Below are 22,599 nucleotides of genomic sequence, written 5' to 3'. Positions count from 1 at the left end.
CCGAAAGTGAAAAGAAGGTCGGTGCTGCGCTAGTTCGAATGGAGCATGTCTCAAACCGGAGGCCCCACGGACATGCAGGGGTGTTCAAATGGACAAAATAATCGGGATTCCCCATTGGCTCACACCCAAGGGGATATGTCAAGTGATGAGAGGCGTATCGTGTGATACGGGGGGAAGAATATCTCTCGGGAAATTGCATTTAATATTATCAATTGTTATGTGAAAACGTCCACGGGTGACTGGAACGCTCGAGGGTTGTGCGGAGTAGTCCGTGCTAAGAGTTCTGCGAACTATGGATACGTGAGCTCCTTGACCTGGGGTAAATTGCGAGAACATCGTGACCAATGGAAATAATTGCTGTGACAAAGACAGGAAGCAAAAGCTGAAGGAACGCGGCAGGGGTGAGCCGAGGATAAAGCGGGGATTTACGATGGGTTGACCGCCTCCAATATAAACAGGGCAATTTCAATGTTATGGCACGTTGAGATAGTTATCTACCGAGTATCCCGGTTGCTTGTCAGTTAATAATAGTGCATTGTCAGAGGAAGAATACCGGACTCCCTCGTGGCACTCCATATCTAATTCACCGGAGATCCCCCGAACTAGCTTCCTCGCCCGATCGTATGCAATCGATTTCCTTATCAGCCAAGTGGAGTGCTAAACATGGCACCTGGAGAATCCATAACCCGGGCTGTAAGGCCACGCGTTCAACTCGATCTGCATGACATTGCTGTCATGGTTGCTTGACCTAGTGGCTTAGACTTGCTGTTGAGATCTTTACTTCGACGTCTCGAGCCAGGATCTGCGGTTCATGGGCATGTCCGAATGTTGCTGAAGACGTTTGGACCTACAGAGGTAAATTTGCCGATGCGCCGAGACCGGCAATGCCGGGGTTGAAGTACATACTTGGCCCGGAGGTTAGCTTCCATATGTAGCTAGTTAGGATCACGAAGGGCGTATGACCGGTATACGTCCTTCGTGGCCGGTACGCCCTCTAAACTTCCATTTCAGTTCGACCGGAGAGCGAAAATGCAGACGGAAACCCGATCCTTGAGTACGGGTCCCAAGGTCAACTACTGCGCTCACGGTAGGTTGTTCGGCAACGACGCATCTGGAGGGAATGAGAAAATTTCATCACTCAGCCACTCAAAGTTCGTGAGGTAATCCTCGTTGATCTGGAACTCTCCCTGCAGAGGACCGGCGCTCGGAAGAATCCCCCTGGCGTCTAGAGTGGGATCTGTTCCCATTATAGCACGCCCTGCCTCAATGCCCGGAGGCATGTTGATTCGGCAAGGTCCGTCAACAGACTCCGTCCCTTGCATTTTAGCGCGCACGTTTGGATCATATTCATCGCGCCACCACCAGACAGCATCCAAAATCTGACTAAGGATCAAGCGACTGCGGATTCGAAGTGCGGTATATTCCGAGCCATCGGGTTTGCGGAATGCCTTGCTGCTAATCCATAATTGATTCAAAACCGTGATCATCTTAGCAGCCGTATCGCTTCTGTCGGTGGACATTTGCTTAGCCAAATTGATGGTGGCGAAGAATGAGGCCTGCGCACGGCTTGTATCGAGTCCGCTGGAGGCATAATCGCTTTTGAGAATCCGCAACAGTGACATCGAAGCCAAGAGTAGACCGAAGCTTATTTGAACAGGTGCCATGAAGAGAGATCCCATACGATCCGCCAACCCTTGAATATAGTCGATCAAGTTGCAAGCGGTGACGATAAGACGCGGAAGGCAACCACTGGAGACGAGTGTCTGGTTCTTGTAGAAATGAAAACTTTGGATTGCCATACGGCAAAGGAGAAGGTGGTACTTCTCGTCATCTGTAAGAGAGAAAATAAGCATTAGTGGATAGACTGTCGCTGGGGATCCATATCAGAGACAAACCGACTACTGCCTGCAATGCAATATCATCTACCTCCCCCTCATACTTCCGCAACAGAATGTCCAAAGCCAGCTCCTGGTCCAGAGACATGGCACGAACTCCATTCTCCAGAACTTCCTCGCTGCATTTCCCAACGACCTCTTGGCATCTGAGTTTCTGAACCAGGTGTGGAGCAATCTTATCAAACAGCACCTGGCGTTGGATGGTATCCTGTGCCAAACTGACCAGATTTCGCGGAGACTGCCCTTTGATCACACAAGACCTACGATGCATCAGCACGGTGATTTCGCTCGGCCACACTTTGAATGAGGAGTACACACCTTTGGTATACAAGGACACAATGAGCCCACAGTTCGGAGCGTCGGACCATATCCAAGTCTGACGACGCCGGTATCTTCACTCGGGAAAATTCATGGCTCGACATGGGGATATGGAAACCGTTTTGCATCGCTACATGCAAGAGCATCCCACTCAGAGGGAATGTCACATCTGGGCGATTCTCCTTGGGGAACGGCCAAGTCAGCAGGAGCAACAGTCCCTGTATGGTATACCACGGCGCGCACGTCGACAACACCGACAGGAATGCCATTTCCGTGACTTCTTGGGCCAGCGCAGTCTGCAAAGTCGGGTTCCGGGAATACGACCGACTGGCAACGCCGATGACGGCCCAAAACAGGAATGGAGACTGCGCGAAGTACGCATTCGGCTTGGTCTGCGCATCGAGGATGGGGAGGAACGAGGCATAGTGACGGAAGAACCTGTAGGATGTTAGCAACAAGCTGACCAGAGCTGTTGGGAACATCTACAATTGGTACAGGTCGTCAATTTCTCCTCCTGTGATGGTAAGGCTCTTCAGCGAACGGGGCTTTGTGGGATCATTCCCTCCCATCATCAGAGCCGGCGTGGGGCCCGCTGGTGCAAGATGATATTGGGGATATGCCAGCGACAAACCCTGCGAATCGTCCAATTGAGCATCCGACTTCAGCACCGCCGGTACTCCTAGCTCCGTTGCCGCGGTGGATAACGCAATCGGCACGGAATCGGGGTTCAACTGCTGGGAGGTTTGTAGTTGGCGCCACCGCTCATTCTCGTGTTCTAATGCGATGTATCGGCTTTGGAGAAATATATGTAAGAAGTGGATTCGTTCCGGCTTACTCGGTGTCAGGCTCTTACCGACGCTTGTGCTCTCTTGTAAAGCTGTCATCTATGGTGCACTCGAGATTGCGTTTGCGGCATCGGGAACACGGTACGCTCTCATCGCGCCAGACATCGCATTTAGCCTAGTAGAGTCAGTACAGTCTCTGCAAAGGGAAAGTGATCAAAACATATGTACCTTTTGCTGGCGGCACATAGTACACGCCTTCTTTCCTTTTTTGGGTAGTCTGTGTATAGTTACTTTAGCATACTTCTTGAACGGGGACCAATAGATGCTCGTACACCTCCATTTCTGAGCCTTGGGCGGACACAACCTGATAGTTGAGTTCGTAGGTAGCAAATAAAACGAAAACTGTGATCAGATTCCCTGTTTATTGTCTTCACTTGGTTTTTTTTTAATGACAGAACAGGGGAAAGGCCGAGGGGTAGCCTTCAATCCCGGTAACGGGATGCTGGCGGGTTTGTGATTGGTCGAACGAGAAGGGTAGACAGGGGTCATGTGACATCCACAGAATCACACCGCTTTCGAATTTACTGCCTTGGGCGTCAATAACTTGAGTGCAAACAGAACTTGCACATTTTATGTCATTATAGAATTCTCTATGTTTGTGGTGTTTGTCGAAATTTTTGGTTATGAGGTCTAGATTTGAGGGTCTCAGTAAGAACCCACAAATCGGGGCTAAGCCGCCCCCCGAGCCCAATATCCCCTTTCATCTGGTGTTTTCCGAAACGTTTGCTCGGACTGTTTGCAAGTACTTCCGCACTAACTTGGCTAAGGAGTGTGGAGCTGGATACATTCAAGTCACAGATGGCATCATGCCTAATCCATACGACAATCTGTCTAGCGGTTCCTATAAGTCGAGCATGGTAAGCGAAGTCGAAGGTGGTTCTCTGTTGAATGCGGATCCATCATCCTGGGCATCTGGAAAGGCCGCAGGAGCTGTATCTGGACTGTCGACACTGGGATTCGACTAGACTTCTGCTCGATTGTCCTGGCATCCGGCCGTAAATGCCCTTGGATATAATGTGTCCCAGGAACTGGCTATACGTTCCACGTGGTTGCTGTGGGAGGAGGTGGCGTTATGGGAACCTCTTTCCAACACAAGCACGGTCAAAACCAACCTGTTGCCGGGAGGTAAGATCGTCGCCAACTGGAAGTCCATGCCCGGTGAGGGATCTACTATTATAAAGGCTGACATTCTCGTTCCTTACGCCTTCATCCCATTGTATATCTGTGACTCAGCGGGGTGCGACTTCGATGAAAATCCGGAATGGAGTGTAAGCTTCAAAGTCGACAAATACGTCTGCACCCACTATATGGTTTAGGGCACAACACTGTTGTTCAAGTACTCTGGTACGCTCCCGACAGGCTCTACAATCACTAGAGAGGTAAATCGAGACGTATTTTCCTTCCACGTAATATTTCTTAAAATCCTCAATACCATAATTGATTTTTCCGTTTTCTATGACTTTGTCGATGCGTTACTTTTTCTCATCCCGATATCGCTCGAACACGGCGTAGAGCCACAAGCAACAGCGCGTAAGCTAGCTACACCCTACGTCCATGGGTATATGGTGAGACATCTACTTGATGGAAGGTCGAAGATTTCGTAGTACGGGTATGCTAGATCGTATCTAGAAGAAATGAAATGAAGAGCGGTTGGCATCCTTGATTTGTTCTCTTTGCTATCTCTTCTCATCGCCTGACAATCGAGCGTAAGGAGGGCCGTGGACTATGCCTAAGTACTTTAGCGTAACCTCCACTGAAGCATTTATATCCTCTTTCTTTTGTTCAAGCGTAAGGGCTAAACTCCCTGATCCAGTGGGTTTAATCTCATGTAATATTATATAACTCCAAACTTATAGACAATTGACAAGCTCGCCTATGTTCCTTGAGATATTACGGTTAGAAATGAGACCGACAGAATTTGTCACGATACATATGTATTCCTTATGAAACCTTTTCGCACCCGAGGTTATAGAGTGGTATACACTCCGCAGGGCCTTTTCATCAAACAGGACCCTTATAGTGAGACAAAAGAACCGATATATTGTTGAATGAAGTTATGTAATTACAAGACGTTTGGATTGACAATACACTGCCATATAACAGGTAGACTTGTAACTATGACTACGGTGTGCTTTGGAAGTTCCTACGTATAGTCTTTGGCAAGGAGAAACCCAAGAGACCCTGGACAAATCCGTGGACCTTCCCCAAGGGTACATCGCGGTGACCTGAACTCGTAGCCATTTGTCTCACACTACTGAAGTTATCAAACTCTATAGATTCAAGGGAGGCGTGCTACTCATGACAAGGGTCTAATGTGCTATCATGCCATGTCACGCAACGTGGGACTCATAAGATCTCCTGGTTGGATATCCAGTTGCCGTCGTCCGGCCGGAACGGTCGATGGCGACGCGATATGGAAGCTGGCCTGTCATGAGGAATCTTCGACGCCTTTTCTTTCCTTTTTGGGTTTGGTTGCGGTGGCACCGACAGGGGCAATCTGCAGCAGGTCATCCATGGAACGGTACTCAGAAGCTGCCCTACCCCGTTGTGAATGAGCCAACCACCAAAACATGACCAGTCAACGACACTTGAGCAATCTGTTCTGCCTTGCAGATCTCTGGATAATGTCGACTACGTTGTACGAAGTGTGGATGGCCGTTAACTTTACTCCAGGCATCGTTCCACGGGGTGATGATGATTTGGAATGAGGTGGTAGGGGGGTAGGCCTCTAGGCGACATGGCAAATTGGGTATCGCGCATCCCCCGCAATTTCTGTTTGATCGAAGAATCGAATATTCTATTCAAGTCTGGATACGCTCGCGCCCCCACCACTGACGAGAGAAGGCAAAGTTCGGTCGGTTGATAATGCCCTCACCGTGACATCACCGAATCTAAAGACGAAGTATATAGCAGAACAACAAGATGTGAGATCAAGCAGAATGCAGCAAGACAAGTCATTTTCTTGCACGCAGTCATGAGCTTTGATATTCCTACCGTCGCCGAAATCCAGCTCGCTGCCGAGAGAGGGCAGCGCATCACGCAGGATGATGTTTCGGCCATCGCGCAGGCTGAGAGTGCGCTGACTGGACGCGGACCTTCTCGGGGTGGACCAGCTGGTGTGTAGGAACCATATTCTATCTGCAAGCGGCGCATGACTGATCGAATATAGCGACGGCCCAAAGCCTTTCTATGCGGCAAATGAATTTCGAAAACAAGGTCGCAGAGGTATCGCGGAAACCATCAAGCGCGATCTCAATAGAAGACGCCGAGGAAATCCAAGCTACAGAGGTCAGGAAATCCTGGTGAAAGTTCATCGGTGACAAGAGTGATATCACTAACGCGAGGTCCCCACAGGGACGTGCATTTAACCAACCGCCGGGAGTCGGCTATATCTCCGCTCGTGTTCGGTCTATCGCTGACAGTAACGACGCTTTCGGACTCACAGCTGTGGCTGATGTGCCTGCATATATCACCAAGGATGATGCCCGTGACGCACAACATGCCGAGGCCAGTGTTTATGGCGGTCAGAATCCTCGGGGAGGAATGGCAGCTCAGATGCAGGCAAGTGGGGATGTTGAGCTTCGTTGTGATGATAGCTGACAGTCGCATGTGCAGAGTGCAGCGGACAAAATCGACAATGCCCGGCGAGGTAGTTATGGGAGCTATTGACAATCTGTTTTGTATAACAGGCACACCGAACATACCGCGATATATATTGTACCAACAAAAGTGTATATATGCTGGCATCGCCACCGTCAACATATCTTTGTACTGATGCCATAGGATGCGTATATAAAAATATTATTGGAAGGTTTCCAAGCTCAAAATCTGAAATGGCCGATGAATATCCCTGAAGCTATCATCTATTTTGGGGGTTTGGGAGGCCCCTGACTCGCCATTCCGCTGTCCCTCGAATGGACACGCCTGCCAAGATATTCAACGAACTTTGTTTGAATCCCCGGGATTTCAGCTTGGACAGCCTGCATAACTGACAAATATGTACCAGGTCATCGGGTCATGGTCCATGCTTGTTTCTGATATCCAGCACCTCTGCGTCGGAAGCGATTGATCACAACGCAGATCGCGGACTAGACTTCGGAGCCTCACAGTACTCCCTGCTGAACCCACTCACTAGGACGTCGAAAACTCACGGCGATGGAGCCACGATTGAATTGAAATTTGAGAAGACCCACTTAAGCCGTGCCAATCGCTAGCCAACGTACTCCGTACCGCCTGATGAGTCCGTAAAGGTTCGGTGAGGACAATTTGACCAATCACATTGCGTCCATGGAGGAATTTCCGTCTCGGGGCATTGGATAACACACCTCTTTGCCTTCAGACCCATTTATACGCCGCTTGAATGCTCACATCCGGAAGGAGTGCGTATTTCCAATTGGAGAGCAGTCGGAGAATCGGAGAATGAGCCATCGCTGACAGGTAAGGCGCAGTGGGCGCATCTCCGCAAGGAAGCTGAGTTGCGGAGTCCGATCAGCATTGCGCAAAACTATCGACTGACAGTCGGCATGAGTGCCACGCTTGGCTGTCGAGCCTTTGGAGGGGTAAATGGGGGCCCCACGCCTTGCATGAAGCTATGGCGGGGCACGATGATTTGTCATTGCCTTGCAGTTTTTGGGCTGACAGGGACCAATAATCAGCACTAGCTGATTTGAAATTTCGACGGAACTTCTATTTGGAATTGGAATCGCCCGAACTGGAGAAAATAGTCGCATTGAGGTGGAGTTGGGGAGGGAAAGGCTCAAATGGAAACTCAGCTCCGTAGCTATGACGTAGCTTGGGAAGTACTAGGTACCCATTCCACAAGCATTGGCGAAGAGGAAAAGCAAGTACTCAGGACTTGACACATCAAGGAAGATGACCAGCTCAACCTTCCTTCCACCGTTGGGGACGAGAATCTCTTAAATACCCGCCCGTCCCCTCTCCAAAGGTCCTCAATTCCAAGTACCTTGAAAGAATCAATCCACACAATGCCTCTCTCCGGACACTGCCTCTGCAAAGCCGTCACGTATACCGTGGACGTTGACGCCCCTCTGGTCACTGCCTATGACCACTGCGATGACTGCCAACGCCAGAGTGGCTCGACCTACTGTTAGTTGCATTGAAATCTCCAGGAGATACCCCATTATTGACTTTGTCATAGCGCTCGTTGCTGTTGTCCCCAAGGAAAAGCTGAATATCGCCGGCCCCGTCAAGAGCTGGGCTGGCAAGGGCTCTTCCGGCCATGCTGTTCACCGCATCTTCTGCTCTGAGTGTGGTTCCCCCATTGCTCATGACCCTGATGCTGCTCCCGAGATCATTGCCCTCAAGGCCGGCACTCTGGATACTGAGATCAAGAAGACCCTGAAGCCTGTAAGTGCGATACATTAGGGCTTGATTTAACCTTCACTGGGGTGTGGCTGACTCCTCGCTCTATGTAGGACACCGAGATCTGGACTGTCAGCAAGCTTCCTTTCTGCCAGGAATCCCTTGCCCACCCTTTTAAGCACATGCCTGAGTAAACGCTTGTTTTTGGGGGAAGTTCGTGAAGAAAAGCTTTTTATGAGTCTTTATAATGAGTGATAATGATGAATGCAACGATATAGTCTAATGTGACTTGCACCAATCAAAATGTCCACACCAAATTCCTCGTAGGCCAATCATATATACCAAGTTGGAAGCTAATAGTGCCCGATGTGTCTTTGTCGGCAAGTTTCAGGTGAGACAACCTACTTTGTGCCATCGGGCACGTTATGTTCACGCCGGTAAGTTGTCAGCGACAAACATTTACACTTCACTGAAATTCCCGGACGAGACGTTGACGCCAAAATTCAATTTATTGTAGTATTCTGCTTAAAATGTCGACTGGGACTCTATTCATCCGTGACTCGCGTACTAACGTGAACTATGAGATCCCCATTAACCGAAACGCAGTACGGGCGACCGATCTCCAGGGTATCCGGGCGTCTTCGCTTAATAGCAATCGCGCAGACCAAGTCGCCCATGGATTGCGTGTATATGATCCCGGCTTGCAAAATACGGCCGTGACACAGTCAACTATTAGTTTCTCGTGAGAATCCCACAGGTGCTCATGATGTCTGGTTAATTGGTGTCTAGTGATCATGAACACGGTCTACTTCTGTATCGAGGGTACACCCTAGAGCAACTCTGGGGATGCGAGTTCGAAGAAATGTTCCATCTCCTGCTACGGGGGACATACCCCACAGCACATCAATGCGAAGAGCTACGCCAGCGGCTGGCACAGTATATGCAAGAGGTGCCTGATATTGTGCGCCAGACTATCTTCAATCTCCCGTATGATGATCCCTCTGGTCGAGCTCTGAAGTGGTGTTTTTAACCGGCATGGAACGCACAGGAGGAAAACCAGCCCACTGCCGCTGATTCTAGCCGGCCTTTCAGCCTACCTGGCCTGTATACCCGATGTGATCCCAGCTACCGCAAATGCGACAATCTACCAAACACACATCAAACGAGCCGACCAAGTCATCCTGCAAACCGTTGCCGCCTACGCTGTTGTCTTCGGAGCCGTGCGATCCCACCGACTAGGCATTCCCTGGAGGTCTCCGTCTCTCCACCAGACCTACTACGAGAATCTATTCACGATGGCCGGTCTCGTAGACCCAGAGACGAACCGCCCAGATCCTACACGCATATCCTGCTTCCGCCGCTTTGGCAACCTCAACGCCGAGCACGGAATGGCCCTAAGCGTCTTCACGACTCTAGTGACCGCCTCATCCCTGACTGACCCGGTATCCTGTCTGATATCCTCCGTGGCTGCCGCCCACGGACCCTTACACTTCGGAGCAACAGAGTCCGCCCAACGCGCCCTCCATAACGTTGGAGAACCGAGCAATGTCCCAGCCTTCATCGAAGAAATAAAAGCCGGAAAGCAAAAGTTATTCGGCTATGGCCATCGCACGTACAAGGGAATGGACCCACGCGTGCGTCCGATCCAAAGTATCCTGAAGGATTTGACTGATGTTCATCAACCGCTATTAAAAGTCGCCGAGGCTATCGAGGAGGCCGCTGCGAAAGACGAGTACTTTAGCACACGGGGCTTGTATCCTAATGCGGACTTCTACGGTAACTTTGTGTTTACTGGAATGTAAGTTCAGTCGCGACATATTTATTATGACTGCAGGGTCCAATACATTGATTTAGTGGATTCGAACCAGAGATGATTCCAGCGGCGATGCTTGCTCATCGAATCATGGGGATTATGGCGCACTGGAGAGAGTACATGGGTAAGGAATGGTTACTGGAGGTCGAGTGACTTAGCTGACGGACTATAGTCACTCGTGGCAAGCTGTTTCGACCTATTCATTTGTATACGGGCCAGGCAGAGCCTACTCCCGGACCCAGGCCTAAGATATAGGGGTATTGAAGGAGCGATCCTTCCTACGATGTCAGCCGGTTTTATAAGAACTAGTGAAATCTGCCTATAGTAAGAAACTTCTCGAGAAGTGTGCTTGTAAAAGTGCAGTAGACTATTTATCCACTCGAAGAGTAATTGGCCTTTTGACATCACGGTTGATTTAACGACCCAAAAAGACCCGGGTATTTATTCTCCATCAAGCCCACAAGGAATGCAGAAAGTTCTCTTTAGCCCTCTATCTTGGACCAATATGAACAATCAAGATCGCCCTCAAAAAATGCCCCAGCAGGAGGAAGTTAACGAAGAAACGCCTTTGCTGCATGCTACCCCTACCACCGAGTCATATTCCGTGTTCACACCAACACAGAAACGCCTCATTATTTTGACAGCAGCACTGGCTTCGAGCTTTTCACCTCTATCTGCCAATATCTACTACCCAGCATTGAATTCCATTGCAAAGGACTTACGAGTCAGTCCATCTCAAATTAATCTGACGATCACGACATACATGGTATGTTCTAAAGAAGAACATTTGTATACAAATATTAGTGGAATATACTGACAACTCCGGCTTCAAAGATATGCCAGGGCCTCGCCCCAATGTTAACAGGATCATTGGCAGACCAAGCTGGTCGTAGACCCGCATACATCCTCTGCTTCGCGATATATATATTCGGAAACATCGCTCTCGCTCTACAACACAGTTTTCCAGCGCTCTTAGCTCTACGTGCCGTTCAAAGTTGTGGCAGTAGCGGTACCGTGGCCCTTGCATCCGCAGTGGCAGCCGATATTATCACATCTGCTGAGCGAGGTATTTACATGGGCTTCACCTCCTTGGGGAACATTCTTGCTCCATCCATCGGGCCGATTCTTGGAGGTGTCCTTAGCAAGTATCTGGGCTGGGAAGCGATATTTTGGTTCCTTGCTATTGCAGCCGGTACTTTCTTCGTGCCTCTGCTGCTCTTCTTTCCCGAGACATGCCGCGGCATTGTGGGGAATGGGTCGACTCCTGCGGTTGGATGGAATCGAGCCATTTGGAGTTACTTACGGACCACCACCACATTGACCCCACCGGGGCCAAGTGTGCCCAAGAGGCGCGTGAATGTCCCTAATCCATGTTCAACTCTACGTCTGCTTTTCCAGCGACCGGTGGGACTGGTGCTTTTGGCAAATGGAGTTGTATTCAGCAGCTACTACGCCGTCACAGCTGGAATTCCCGCATTGTTCCAAAGAATCTATGACCTAGACGACCTTGGTATTGGGCTATGCTTTATTCCTGCAGGATTAGGGTCATTGCTCAGTGCAACTGCCAACGGAGTATTAGTTGACTGGAACTACCGGCGAACTCGACGGAACGCCGGTCAGACGGTACACAAGAACCAAAAGCAGGATATCATTGGATTTCCCATTGAGCAAGCGAGGTTGCAGATTGGCCTGCCAATGACAGTACGTTGCCCTGAGGCATTTTACTTGCCCCTTCTATTAGTTGACTTTGACTTCCCCTTTTAGGTACTTGCAGCTGCCTCAATAGTTGTCTACGGCGTGCTGATACCCCTGAAGCCACCACTCTTGGTTGCGCTTATGGTGGTGTTTATAATTTGCTTTTGTATCACAGCGGCATATAACGTGATGAACATTCTCATCGTCGACTTGTACTACGAGACACCTGCTACTGCGATGGCTGCTAACAACCTTGTGCGCTGCTTTCTGGGCGCTGGTGCTGCTGCCATGGTCAACCCTCTGATCCGGCAGATAGATGTGCAATGGACATATTGTTCTGTGTCGGGCGCAATTGCTCTTGTCACGCCACTTATCAGTATGGTTTATGCTCAGGGCTGGGAATGGCGCAAGAAACAAGCCGAGACTGATTCACAACGGCGGACTGTACACGAGAGACCATAGTACGACGTAAGGCAGGCAGGTGTATAAATTGAAACACGAAGCCGAGTGGCATTGCTCTTGATTCGAATGTTGGATTGATATACTGTAGTCGAATTCTGTTCTTCTCGGCTGAGTTCATGATAAGACAATATGATCTCAGTGCTCGCACTCCTATTTAGCGTTCTGACAGAGATAATCCAGATCTTCCCCTGGACCCCAAGCCACCAACTGCAAATACGGTATCCTGGAGGCCAATGGATCGATCCCGGTATGGAATTGGACATTCGAGGTATGCGATTAGGAAGGAATTAGATCAAACACTTTAACATCAGGCCAGAGACCACTCTGATCCCAGAGATCAGTACTATAAACCTGACGTGTAACGAGAAATACATTATCCTCTTCATCGACCTCGACGCCATCATACCAGGGACCCGTATCCAATCAGTCATTCTACACTGGTACCAAGCAAATCTCATGGTAGATTGCACAAAGCCATCGCCTCCATCCACACTCGTTCCTGGCAAGGACAACGGAGACAAGCATGACCAGATAGCCTCGTACATAGCTCCTCGTGCACCACCAAATACCCATCACCGTTACGTGTATCTCCTTTTTGCGCAGCCCCCCACCCTATCAATTCCCTGGATGCTTCTCACATGTGTTCCCGGAGACTGTTAGCGCCCGTGCTGGATTCAACATCAGGAAGTTTGTGCAGGCGGCGGGGTTAGACCCTCCTATTGCCATGAACTATTTCATTGGTAGACATGAACCTACCGAAGGGGAGACGACCACGATGCCTGAGGGTGCGACAACGACCTCGTTCCGTTCCGTGGATTGTCCCACGAGGACGGCGGGTGTTGTCATGAGCTAGTGGACTGCATGGGGGAAGTGGACTGTGGTTGGCTTACATTATTAGCTAGCAGAGTTCAGGGAATAGGAAATATGATTGATTTCATGTCGTAGGCTACTTTTGGCACTCGTCGGATGATAAATTATTGGGATGGCCCGAACGTGGTCTCCAGAGATGTGAGAGGCTACTTACATATCTTAATTGATACTTGGATTGGGTTATTTCGAACTAGACTTGGAAATGATATCCATCACCTTTCGTGTATATAATGTGCGCTGACGTCGTGAGATAACATCCTGACGATGCTGTATTGGAGTGATCCCTACGCTGGAGAGGAGAGTACATGTGATACTCTCACACCTGGGAAGAAATCTAACGGTCTATGTGTATTTCTGAGGCGAACCTTAGTACCACGTAGTTAGAGGGGGATCAACCAATGGAAGAATATCTCCATTGAAATAAGCAATAGCACGTTTCCATGGCGATCAGGCGAAGGAACGTGCATTCAGAGTGGGTGTGATGGCCGTAACTCTAGTTTAGCCTTTTGGCACTTGGCTCTTACCTAGGTAGATTGCCTTTGAGGTAATAATATATACCCCGATGCTAGAGCATGTGGGATTTAGCGGGTGAAGTCAATTGTACCACATGTTAAAAGGTAGCTAAATCGCGCATGCGGATACCTCAACATTGGATTATCGAATTGCTTTCGGCTGAAAGGAGTAGGACATAGCAGATACAACATGATCTGTAGTCCTAACAAGCATGTTCTTAGCCAAAACTTATGTGTTTATCCCTCCATTCAAGTCTTTCCCTCTCATAATCATCTCGCCAAGAATCAATACGAAAGTTAAGCGTCGTAGCCGTTCCTAGCCTTGATGTGCTGCCTTGTGTGCGCTGATGGCATTGGACGAGAATTATCAGTCAGGTATGATCAGGAAACGAGATGACGTCGGATAGACACGAGTCCGGTGCACAAATGGCAATGCAATCTGTGTAGTATATTGAAGAATGGTTGCTAGGACAACATCTGATCTAGTGAAAAGATGATATTAGAGACAAAAGCGCTTTTTCCAGGTAGTAAATACGCACCAATTGTTGTCTCCGGATAAGCATCGTCAGACAACTGTCCTACCGGGTGAACATATACTCCGGCTGGGAGTGGCATAGAACGAAATGCGGGTGGGCTCGTATTGATGGATGACCCTGGTATGAGGAAGCTTCTCGGGTATCGGGTTGATATTGTAGTCCGGCTTCATGGCTGTCGGCTAATGATGCCCTTGTAATTTTATCTGATTTTGTTCGCCGCGTCATCAACTAGAATAGGACGTTGCTCTAGAAAGGAAACAGCCGTTTTTGTGTGCAACAACGGATGGATTCCATCTGGCGTAAGGAAGCATACGAGTTCCATAAATGTGAATACCTTACAGCATCGTTACTGAACTCAATTAGCATCCCAAAGCATCCTCAAGTATACTGGACCACTCAGATTGTTCACTAATGGATGGTAAGATAAGGTTGGTAATCCTAGCACAGTCAAGACCTCACAGAGTACAAGTACGGTACTTGCACGCAGGTCCCAAGGAGGGTAGGACGAAATTATTTGTCAGTAGTAAAGTTCAGGACCCATGTAACTTTCGTGGTTTCGGCAATTGCTGTCAGGGGGCCTTGTTGAGGTGTGGGTAAACAGTGTCGCCTTTTCCTGATGAATGCAGGAGCGCAATCAAACGTGGTCCTATGTTGCTAGACAGTAGAGATGATCAACTGGGTGGGGGAAGTGATCATGAAATGAATATAAATACCTCCAATTGATCCAAGACCAAGCAGAATCCATACTCGTTGATCGTTACGTTGGAGAGGACAACAATTTCCATCCTTTCCAACTAAACCTGCTCCTATATCTATGGCTGAGATCTCTACCAAGAGATCTCCCCAGTCTAACGGTCAACTACTCCCCAACCAAAAGATGCGCACAACCTGTAATGCCTGTCAGCAAGCGAAGATTCGATGTAGCCACACTTACCCGTGCGAGAGGTGCGAGAGTCACGGGTATGAGTGTGTCTATTCGATTTCGCAACCGCTGGGCCGGCCGGCCAAGAGGAAGACAAACCGGCCGGGATCAGCGGGGGCAGGCGTGAAGACGCGCAGGGGGGAAGCGGAGGTAGTTGACCGTCCGACTCGACTAGCTGCGGGGAGGGCACCGAGGCCAGCCCGCACAGTGAGGGCGCAGAGGGCGCGCAGGGTCCCGAGTCGGATCCCGAGTCCAACTACAGCATCCGGCTCGGATCCTGGGACAAGGGAAGAGTCGCACAAGAGCGACTCCAGGGCCGGCACTGAGGTCACACCACCGGAGGAAGACTTTCAGTGGCCGAGTTTCACAGAGTTGTTCTCGGATGTTTCAAGTGAGCACAGACTTCATCCACATGGTATATAGGTGTCGATAGATAACGGTTGGGATATGTAGAAAGCCAGAAAGATGGAGATGGGATCCAGGACCAGGAGTTCGTCAGCACAAACGAGGCCAACAACCACCTCGATCCAGGGTTCGCCGATACTAGCCTGGACAGCTCGTTTGAACGAGCTGACGGATTCGAAAGTTTTGGGGGTCCTACATTTCCCGAGCCGCGTATTAACTATCCCACACAGTGTTATTCTCCCCAGATCGGTTTGATGGTCGATGAACCCCCCGTTGGAGGATTCGTGCACACCGCTGCACCGGGCATCCAGTCCGGGTCACTCTTTCAGGGTGGTGCGATCTACCCTTTCAGCCTCGCACCGAACGCAATTCAGGTCTCAGGAACAGTAGACGGTCCAGCTAGAATCATGGAATTGCCCTCCAATGAAATCTGGCAAGAACCGCTTGAAACGGATTCCAGTCAATCTCTTTTGCCAGGAGAGATTGACCTTGAGGCACTGCCGGAAGAGGCTTCTTCCCTTCACTGCAATTGCTATGCCCAGGCATTCAGTGAGGTTGTGCGATCGGAGGAGGCGAATGGGCCAAATACAGCATTGCTCCACCTAGAAAGGGTGCAGCAACAGGGAGTGGTCATCCTTCAATGTCAAATATGCTTCGCCTCAAACGCCAGGATTAACGTTCTCACGTTATTAGCCATGGCGATTGAGAAGGCGGCACGGGCGTTGAAGGTGAGGGCCAAATTGGCCACTACCTCGGTCCAAGGGGGGGTACATTCCGTATGGGGAGAGGAGGACATCAGCCAGATGCGCCGTTGCCTATCTCATTTGTCAATTATCGTCCGTTTCATCCACCAAGATCTCCTGTGTGCTTCTCCCTCAAGATGGCACGTGGTAATGGCGGACGAGACAGATCGTCGGCTGCAGTCGGTTATTCGAATCTTCGAGTGATCGCTGGTTGAGTGTGTGTATATAGTTAGACGCGGAATGGAACCCGAGAGCTCGTGAGATTGTTTTAATCTTCAAGTACTCACATCAGTATTAATGAGGGTTAGGAGGGTGGTGGTTGTTTAGATTGTTCCGTATCTCCTGTTATTGTAAGAAAGCCACTTGAGCTTTGTGTGTTGCGAAGTGTGCATGGTGGAAATGGCCGAAGAAGCCGGCCCTGCGTAGACAGAAGTGAAACAGGACTGCTAGTGCTTTGGAGATGATGGGTTATATCAACGACCAACACGGTAGGTGGATAGGCGAACCCATTGAAAGCAGATAAATCACCGAGCTGATAGATACCACGGACATCAAAGTCTGCGGCAAATTATTGGAATATCAGCCAGGTATCTGACGAATGATGAGTCGGAACGGACAACACCAACTCCCCGAAATGGGTTGAGTTGCACTCGAAAAGGCCTTGGGGCCAGCTGGGTCTCACGAAAAACTTTGAATGAACAAGAAATTTCCACGACTGACCATTTTAGGACACTTTCTGAGTGGCACATTCCCAAAAGGAACCACGAAAACCGGTATCACGAGTGTTAATATCATGTCGAACGAATGATTTCAGGTCGCGGCTGTTTCCCTCTTGCTTCATGTCTACAGCCAGTCCAAGTACTGGCAACTGAACCTTTGTTGTTGCCAAATTTCCGAGCTTATCACGCTCAACGAAGATGTCCCATTCCGAAAATATGCCGAAAAGAAGCCATTGATAGGAAAGCTGAAGCTTTCGGTGAGTTTCTGAACCCAAACAAGGAAACATTGCCTCGATGTCAATCTCGGTTGACCATATATCTTATCAAAACATATTGTCTTTATTATCTGACGGTGATATGTGCACGGTATTTTGAACCAGCGTGGGTATCTTGGGCTACTACTAGTGACGATTCCGAAAATCAGTCAGAATATATGCAACGTCATTGAATAGTACCATGCCAAAGAATATATTGCCATTAGGACTTAAGTACTTTAAGAATACTTACATCATGGATCCTGGTGAAAGGTAGGGAAAAGAAATACACAGCCGGTGCCGAAGTCCCTTGGACTCATTATTCAAATCTGTCACTCGTGTCTGTCCCACGCTGCTTGTGCTTGTGTAAAAAGGGCTCTGATGGTGATGACCTAGTTGGGCCAGGGCTTTTCAAAGGTGCCAGTCCACTGCGCCCAGCCGATAACCTTGCCCGTCATAGCGCGCTTTATATCCTTCTTGGAAGCTTTCTCAGGAGCCTTGAACTTCAGCGATGCATTGAGAGCGATAATGGTAAAGACGTAGCGATGCTTTCCATGGCCAAGGGGTGCACCAGCACCCACATACGGCAACCCGAGCACGTTGGGGACAAAGCGCCAACCAGCAACAGTGAGGCGAGAGATCTTAGCGAGTTCCTCAGGGTGGGCATTAGCCGCTTCGGCCTTGGTGATCGAGGCGGGGATTGCCCAGAAGAGGCCATGGTGGAAGACGAAGAATGGAATCGGTGGATCGAGGTCTTCACATAAGAGCACATACTCCTTAACTTGCTCGCGACAGTTTGGAGCGGTCCAGCGCAGCTCAGGAAGACAGCCCTTGCCATCAGAGGCTTTGCAGGTACAGTGGAGAGGTAGCTTGGAGCCCGAGGGGCCGGCTTCGGGTGATTCGAGGGTCATGTTTGGCTCCGGAAGGTCTTTGAAGGCCGGGCAATGAATGATTTGGGCCGAATCATGGCTACGGATTGGGTACAGCAGCCGGCCAATGATGAATTCGAGATAATGCAGAACCGCCATGGCACATAAATTTGATGGAACTGGATTTGAATTGTTCTTGTGAAGATGAAGGAACAACAAAAGTCGCGATGTCGACTGTCGGGGAACAGTAGGGCGGCCCAATTGGGAAGCTGCCCTGTTCCGGCGCGGAATCGGCAAGTGCGACTCATACCTGGACATCTCTCAAAGATCCCCTTCTGTGAAGTTCTAACGTTGGGATGCGACACTCCCCAAGCATGTATGTATTTAAGCATTTAAGCTTCGGGTTTCAATGCCTGAAATCAATTTCCGGGACGAACAGGTGTTCTTCGCCAACGCTTGTACACTCTGTTGCGATCCAAGGTTGTATCACGATACAGTGATATCTTACTATTCGAGTCACTTACACAACCAGATGAGATGACAGGATATTATTCGAGACGTTATTTCCGAAGCAAAAAGGGCCCAGCTTGAGTGCTACCAGTTAAGACGCAACGACGCTCGCATAACCTGTGAACTCCCCATTTTCCTTCGCGATGATTGGAATCTCATCTTCAGCCAAGGAGGCTAAGGTGTCCTTCTCCAACGGTGCCCACCCCAATTTCCGCAGTCGATTCGCCCTATGTCGTGCATTCGATCCAACCACCATCCCAGAATAATTCCCGAACAAATCACCCCAGTTTTCCTTCGGAATGGGTTTCGGCGCGACTTCATCGATACGCCCCATCCTCCTCAGTGTACGGCCAATCTCAGCAGCGCATTCACCCCAAGATAACTCCTGGCCGTTTTCACAGAAGAAGTACCGATTCAGCGCAATCTCGGTGACAGGCGCACGCTCCATCCAATGAAGGAGAACCATATATCCCCTGGCAAGATCTTTCACATGAACCTGATTCCAAACTGCGAGACCCTTGCCGATCTGACCAGCATAGCCGTGTTTGATCGAGTACCGGACGAGAGTCGGCAATTGGATTGACAAGCGGTTCTCCCTATTGGTCACGCCGTAGATAAGGGGTGGGATCATGATGGCGATTTTAGCGTGGGAGGCCAGTTCCTGGCCTGCCCGGATGATTTCTAGGTCGATGCGGCGATGTGATGCAGAATCGGGGAGGGTGTCGATCTCTTCAGGTTTCTCATCGTCAAATATGGTATCGCTCTTATACTCTCCTTCGGCGGTGTCGGCAAGCAAAGTTGCTCCGCTATTGTGGATGTAGATTGTTTTTCGTCCTTGCGCTGCTCGTTCTCTGATGCCATCGATAATTGCTTGCACGGATGGCAAGTGATCTGCAGTTGCGGTGTGGAGGACGATATCACTAACTGCGACTTGGGCCTTGATCACTGATGCGTCGTCCAAATTACCAACTACTGTCTCGACGCCTAAATTGGCATAATCTGCAACGGCTGATTCGCGACGGACAAGTGTTATTACTTTATATTTTGATACGAGGAGGAGATCTATGATCTCTCCCCCTATAAAACCGGGACCAAGGAGGAAAACAGAAGCAGGCATGCTGAAGGGTCACAGGTTAAGTCAATCGCGAAATATATTGGGTACTCTGGTGGTTAAATAAAAGTGACTGCAAGTTGACGTCGCCGTGATTAGTCAGAGTTCGCCTCAACCTTCCAACCACTACCTGGGCAAAGGACCAAGGTTCTATCTGATCTCGAATTGGAGATATATTCTTCATGCAAGGCTTCGGCATGTGGTTTTGGATGAACCGTTCCACCGACGGTTTAAGGAGTTATACCTAGCCCAATGATATGAGTTGTTATTCAAAATATAGCAATGTTGAAAACAGAATACGCAATATAGCTCATCTGTATATGTTTATAGAAAATGAAGTTATTCCCAAAGGGGTGCCGACCCTGCCGATCCTATGACATCACCGGGAATGTTGTTGGGCTTCCGCCCGCATCCGCGTGTACCTGGGGTTCGTGATTTTCGGAATTCCGAGAATTTCGACAACCCCTTCCCTCATGCTATCCTATATATCTGCTGCCTTCCAGTCCCCGTCGCCAGACGAAGGCGTACAGCAGCGACCACCGCGGTATGTGGGTGAAGATACCACCCCAACCAGCCGCAGGGAGATCCTAGGATGGTACTCGTACGGCATTGCGGCTGAAGTGTTCGCGGTCTGTGGTGTAGGTATGTAGCGCGACATCTCCTAGAAAAAAAGGAGAAAAAAAAAAAAAAAGGTCTAAAAATCTAAATACTTATGGTACCAGGCTCTTTCTTACCCCTCACCTTGGAACAATTAGCCCGAGAGAGAGGCACCCTACAAACGAGCCGCCTTCCCTGTGTCGGACCATCCGCAGGGAATAGCACAAATGCTACTGAACATGGCCAATGTGTGGTCCCGGTCTTCGGCCTCGAGATCAATACAGCCAGTTTCGCCATGTACACCTTCTCGCTGGCAGTACTCATCCAGGCGCTGACACTTATATCGTTTAGCGCGCTGGCCGATTACGGTATGGTTGCAGAAAGCTGGACTGAGAATGTATAGCCCGGAAGAAGGACACGAATTAACGTCAGCTTTGTCCGATTGGATGTTTAGAGAACAACCGCAAGACGTTACTTATGGTGTTCGGGTTCGCTGGTGCGCTCGCCAGCATGTTGTTCGTATTCATTGCGCCACCACTCTTCGTTATCGGATCGATATTGGTCGTCGTTGGTGTGACCTGTCTCGGTTCATCATTCGTTGTCCTGAACTCTTACCTGCCAGTGCTTGTCGCCAACGACCCATCTCTGCAAGAAGGGAAGGCGGATGACGGCACGGAAATGTCGAGCTTCGACCGAGACGAAGGCGACTCGGAAGGGAACCCTTGGGGCAAGGATCATACCGACAATGATAGTTTAGATGGACTGCAGCCATCGGATCAGCCACAGAGCTCCCTAGAAGGTGGAATGGGAACCAAGGCCCCGCTCTCGTCGTCACCCGAGCTTCAGCTATCCACCAAAATCTCCTCCAGGGGCATCGGTCTTGGATATTGTGCAGCAGTATTTGTGCAAATTATCAGCATCATTATGCTCCTCACATTATCCAAGACCAAACTGGCAAAAGTATCTGCAACCCTTCCCATGCGCTTCGTCTTGCTCCTGGTCGGCATCTGGTGGGGCGCATTCACCTTGGTGACTCGTAATTTGCTCAAGACACGGCCGGGGCCTCGGTTGGATACAGTCTCCACCAAAGGGACAGGAAGATGGCGAGCCTGGCTGCGACTGGTCGGGTTTGCCTGGAAATCTCTATGGGAGACCGTCAAAGTCGTCAGCAAACTGCGCGAAGTCCTCATCTTCCTGGTAGCATGGTTCCTACTCTCCGACGCGATGGCCACTGTCTCCGGAACGGCCATTCTCTTCGCACGCACGGAACTGAAACTGAGCACACCGCTGATCGGACTGCTCTCGATCACCGCTACGTTGTCCGGCATGACGGGTGCCTTCCTATGGCCACAGGTGTCTCGGTACTTCAGGCTGCAGCCTAGCCATACGATCATCCTGTGCATTGCCCTGTTTGAGATGATCCCACTCTACGGCTTGCTTGCTTACATCCCCTTCATAAAAAACTGGGGTGTGTTCGGGTTACAACAGCCGTGGGAGATATTCCCGCTAGCGATTGTGCACGGAGTAGTGTCGGGTGGACTAGCCTCATACTGCCGGTCATTCTTCGGGCTTTTAATCCCCCCGGGTAGTGAGGCTGCGTTCTACGCTCTTTATGCAGCTACGGACAAGGGGAGCTCATTTATTGGACCGGCTATTGTGGGTGGTATTGTTGACGCGACCGGCCAGATCCGGAGTGGATTTTTCTTCATGGCCATTTTGATTGTTCTCCCCATTCCTCTCGTGTGGATGGTTAACGCGGACAAAGGCCGGCGTGAAGGTTTGGCTATGGCTGAAACCCTTGGCAAGTCACATGGTGGGCCCGCTGAGGATGCCCAGGAGGCCGAAGGGCTTCTTGCCCGCGAGTAGACTATTAGACTGCATATACATAGGATTTTAGACCGCGCAATATCGTTTCCCCTTACCGTTTAGTCCGCACTGCTTGCCGCTTTTTGATCACTGAGTAAAACTAAGCATCATCCGACCATTAGACCAACTAAATGACTTTCCCGTCTACCTAGTGGCAACAACACCCTATTTCGTACGGAGTACTGATAAATCTCTCTTCGGAAGCATCCTGATTCATATCTCGATAAGTGAGGTCGCTAAATCCTTTTTTCCGACCTTGCCAAGACCGCTGTATATCAAATGGGTCAGGATGACGTCGATATGCGCGTGGTCCAAGACGAATGAGCTCTAAAGTT

The 22,599-nt window shown here is 49.8% G+C and overlaps 9 protein-coding genes across 9 annotated transcripts; 6 read left to right on the top strand and 3 right to left on the bottom strand.

Annotated features, from left to right (window-relative positions):
• Nucleotides 1–1,082: 1,082 nt before the first annotated feature.
• N7525_002384 (putative C6 transcription factor (Leu3)) lies at nucleotides 1,083–3,097 on the bottom strand (the record flags this gene model as incomplete). Its single annotated transcript, XM_061212290.1, has 4 exons — nucleotides 1,083–1,831; nucleotides 1,896–2,155; nucleotides 2,214–2,651; nucleotides 2,709–3,097. The coding sequence occupies 4 exons, from the start codon at nucleotides 3,095–3,097 to the stop codon at nucleotides 1,083–1,085; spliced, it is 1,836 nt and encodes a 611-aa protein (XP_061071516.1).
• A 584-nt stretch (nucleotides 3,098–3,681) lies between these two features.
• N7525_002383 (spherulin 4 family protein) lies at nucleotides 3,682–4,023 on the top strand (the record flags this gene model as incomplete). The annotated part of the gene is made up of 1 exon (XM_061212289.1): nucleotides 3,682–4,023. One exon carries the CDS (start codon nucleotides 3,682–3,684, stop codon nucleotides 4,021–4,023), a length of 342 nt encoding a protein of 113 aa, XP_061071515.1.
• Nucleotides 4,024–6,032: 2,009 nt separating this feature from the next.
• On the top strand, nucleotides 6,033–6,658 carry N7525_002382 (uncharacterized protein; the record flags this gene model as incomplete). The annotated part of the gene is made up of 3 exons (XM_002556920.1): nucleotides 6,033–6,174; nucleotides 6,228–6,346; nucleotides 6,413–6,658. 3 exons carry the CDS (start codon nucleotides 6,033–6,035, stop codon nucleotides 6,656–6,658), a joined length of 507 nt encoding a protein of 168 aa, XP_002556966.1.
• Nucleotides 6,659–8,043: 1,385 nt separating this feature from the next.
• Nucleotides 8,044–10,448, top strand: N7525_002381 (putative citrate synthase; the record flags this gene model as incomplete). Its single annotated transcript, XM_061212288.1, has 8 exons — nucleotides 8,044–8,164; nucleotides 8,217–8,425; nucleotides 8,494–8,570; nucleotides 8,898–9,122; nucleotides 9,170–9,367; nucleotides 9,429–10,178; nucleotides 10,235–10,317; nucleotides 10,366–10,448. The coding sequence occupies 8 exons, from the start codon at nucleotides 8,044–8,046 to the stop codon at nucleotides 10,446–10,448; spliced, it is 1,746 nt and encodes a 581-aa protein (XP_061071514.1).
• Nucleotides 10,449–10,698: 250 nt separating this feature from the next.
• N7525_002380 (uncharacterized protein) lies at nucleotides 10,699–13,203 on the top strand (the record flags this gene model as incomplete). The annotated part of the gene is given in 6 exon segments (XM_061212287.1): nucleotides 10,699–10,959; nucleotides 11,028–11,894; nucleotides 11,958–12,332; nucleotides 12,531–12,618; nucleotides 12,667–12,934; nucleotides 12,954–13,203. The coding sequence occupies 6 exon segments, from the start codon at nucleotides 10,699–10,701 to the stop codon at nucleotides 13,201–13,203; spliced, it is 2,109 nt and encodes a 702-aa protein (XP_061071513.1).
• A 1,879-nt stretch (nucleotides 13,204–15,082) lies between these two features.
• N7525_002379 (Zn(II)2Cys6 transcription factor domain-containing protein) lies at nucleotides 15,083–16,542 on the top strand (the record flags this gene model as incomplete). Its single annotated transcript, XM_061212286.1, has 2 exons — nucleotides 15,083–15,581; nucleotides 15,644–16,542. 2 exons carry the CDS (start codon nucleotides 15,083–15,085, stop codon nucleotides 16,540–16,542), a joined length of 1,398 nt encoding a protein of 465 aa, XP_061071512.1.
• A 1,161-nt stretch (nucleotides 16,543–17,703) lies between these two features.
• On the bottom strand, nucleotides 17,704–18,339 carry N7525_002378 (YbhB/YbcL family Raf kinase inhibitor-like protein; the record flags this gene model as incomplete). The annotated part of the gene is made up of 1 exon (XM_002556926.2): nucleotides 17,704–18,339. One exon carries the CDS (start codon nucleotides 18,337–18,339, stop codon nucleotides 17,704–17,706), a length of 636 nt encoding a protein of 211 aa, XP_002556972.2.
• Nucleotides 18,340–18,781: 442 nt separating this feature from the next.
• Nucleotides 18,782–19,807, bottom strand: N7525_002377 (uncharacterized protein; the record flags this gene model as incomplete). The annotated part of the gene is made up of 1 exon (XM_002556927.2): nucleotides 18,782–19,807. The coding sequence occupies one exon, from the start codon at nucleotides 19,805–19,807 to the stop codon at nucleotides 18,782–18,784; it is 1,026 nt and encodes a 341-aa protein (XP_002556973.2).
• A 467-nt stretch (nucleotides 19,808–20,274) lies between these two features.
• N7525_002376 (uncharacterized protein) lies at nucleotides 20,275–22,264 on the top strand (the record flags this gene model as incomplete). The annotated part of the gene is made up of 3 exons (XM_002556928.2): nucleotides 20,275–20,443; nucleotides 20,524–20,766; nucleotides 20,853–22,264. 3 exons carry the CDS (start codon nucleotides 20,275–20,277, stop codon nucleotides 22,262–22,264), a joined length of 1,824 nt encoding a protein of 607 aa, XP_002556974.1.
• Between the last annotated feature and the right edge of the window lie 335 nt (nucleotides 22,265–22,599).

This window comes from Penicillium rubens (assembly GCF_028828025.1).
Source record: "Penicillium rubens strain IBT 27055 chromosome Unknown utg000001l_segment0_segment0, whole genome shotgun sequence".
NCBI lineage: Eukaryota > Fungi > Ascomycota > Eurotiomycetes > Eurotiales > Aspergillaceae > Penicillium > Penicillium rubens.
Note: the sequence above shows the minus strand (reverse complement) of the source record. Positions and strands in the feature narration are given on the sequence as shown.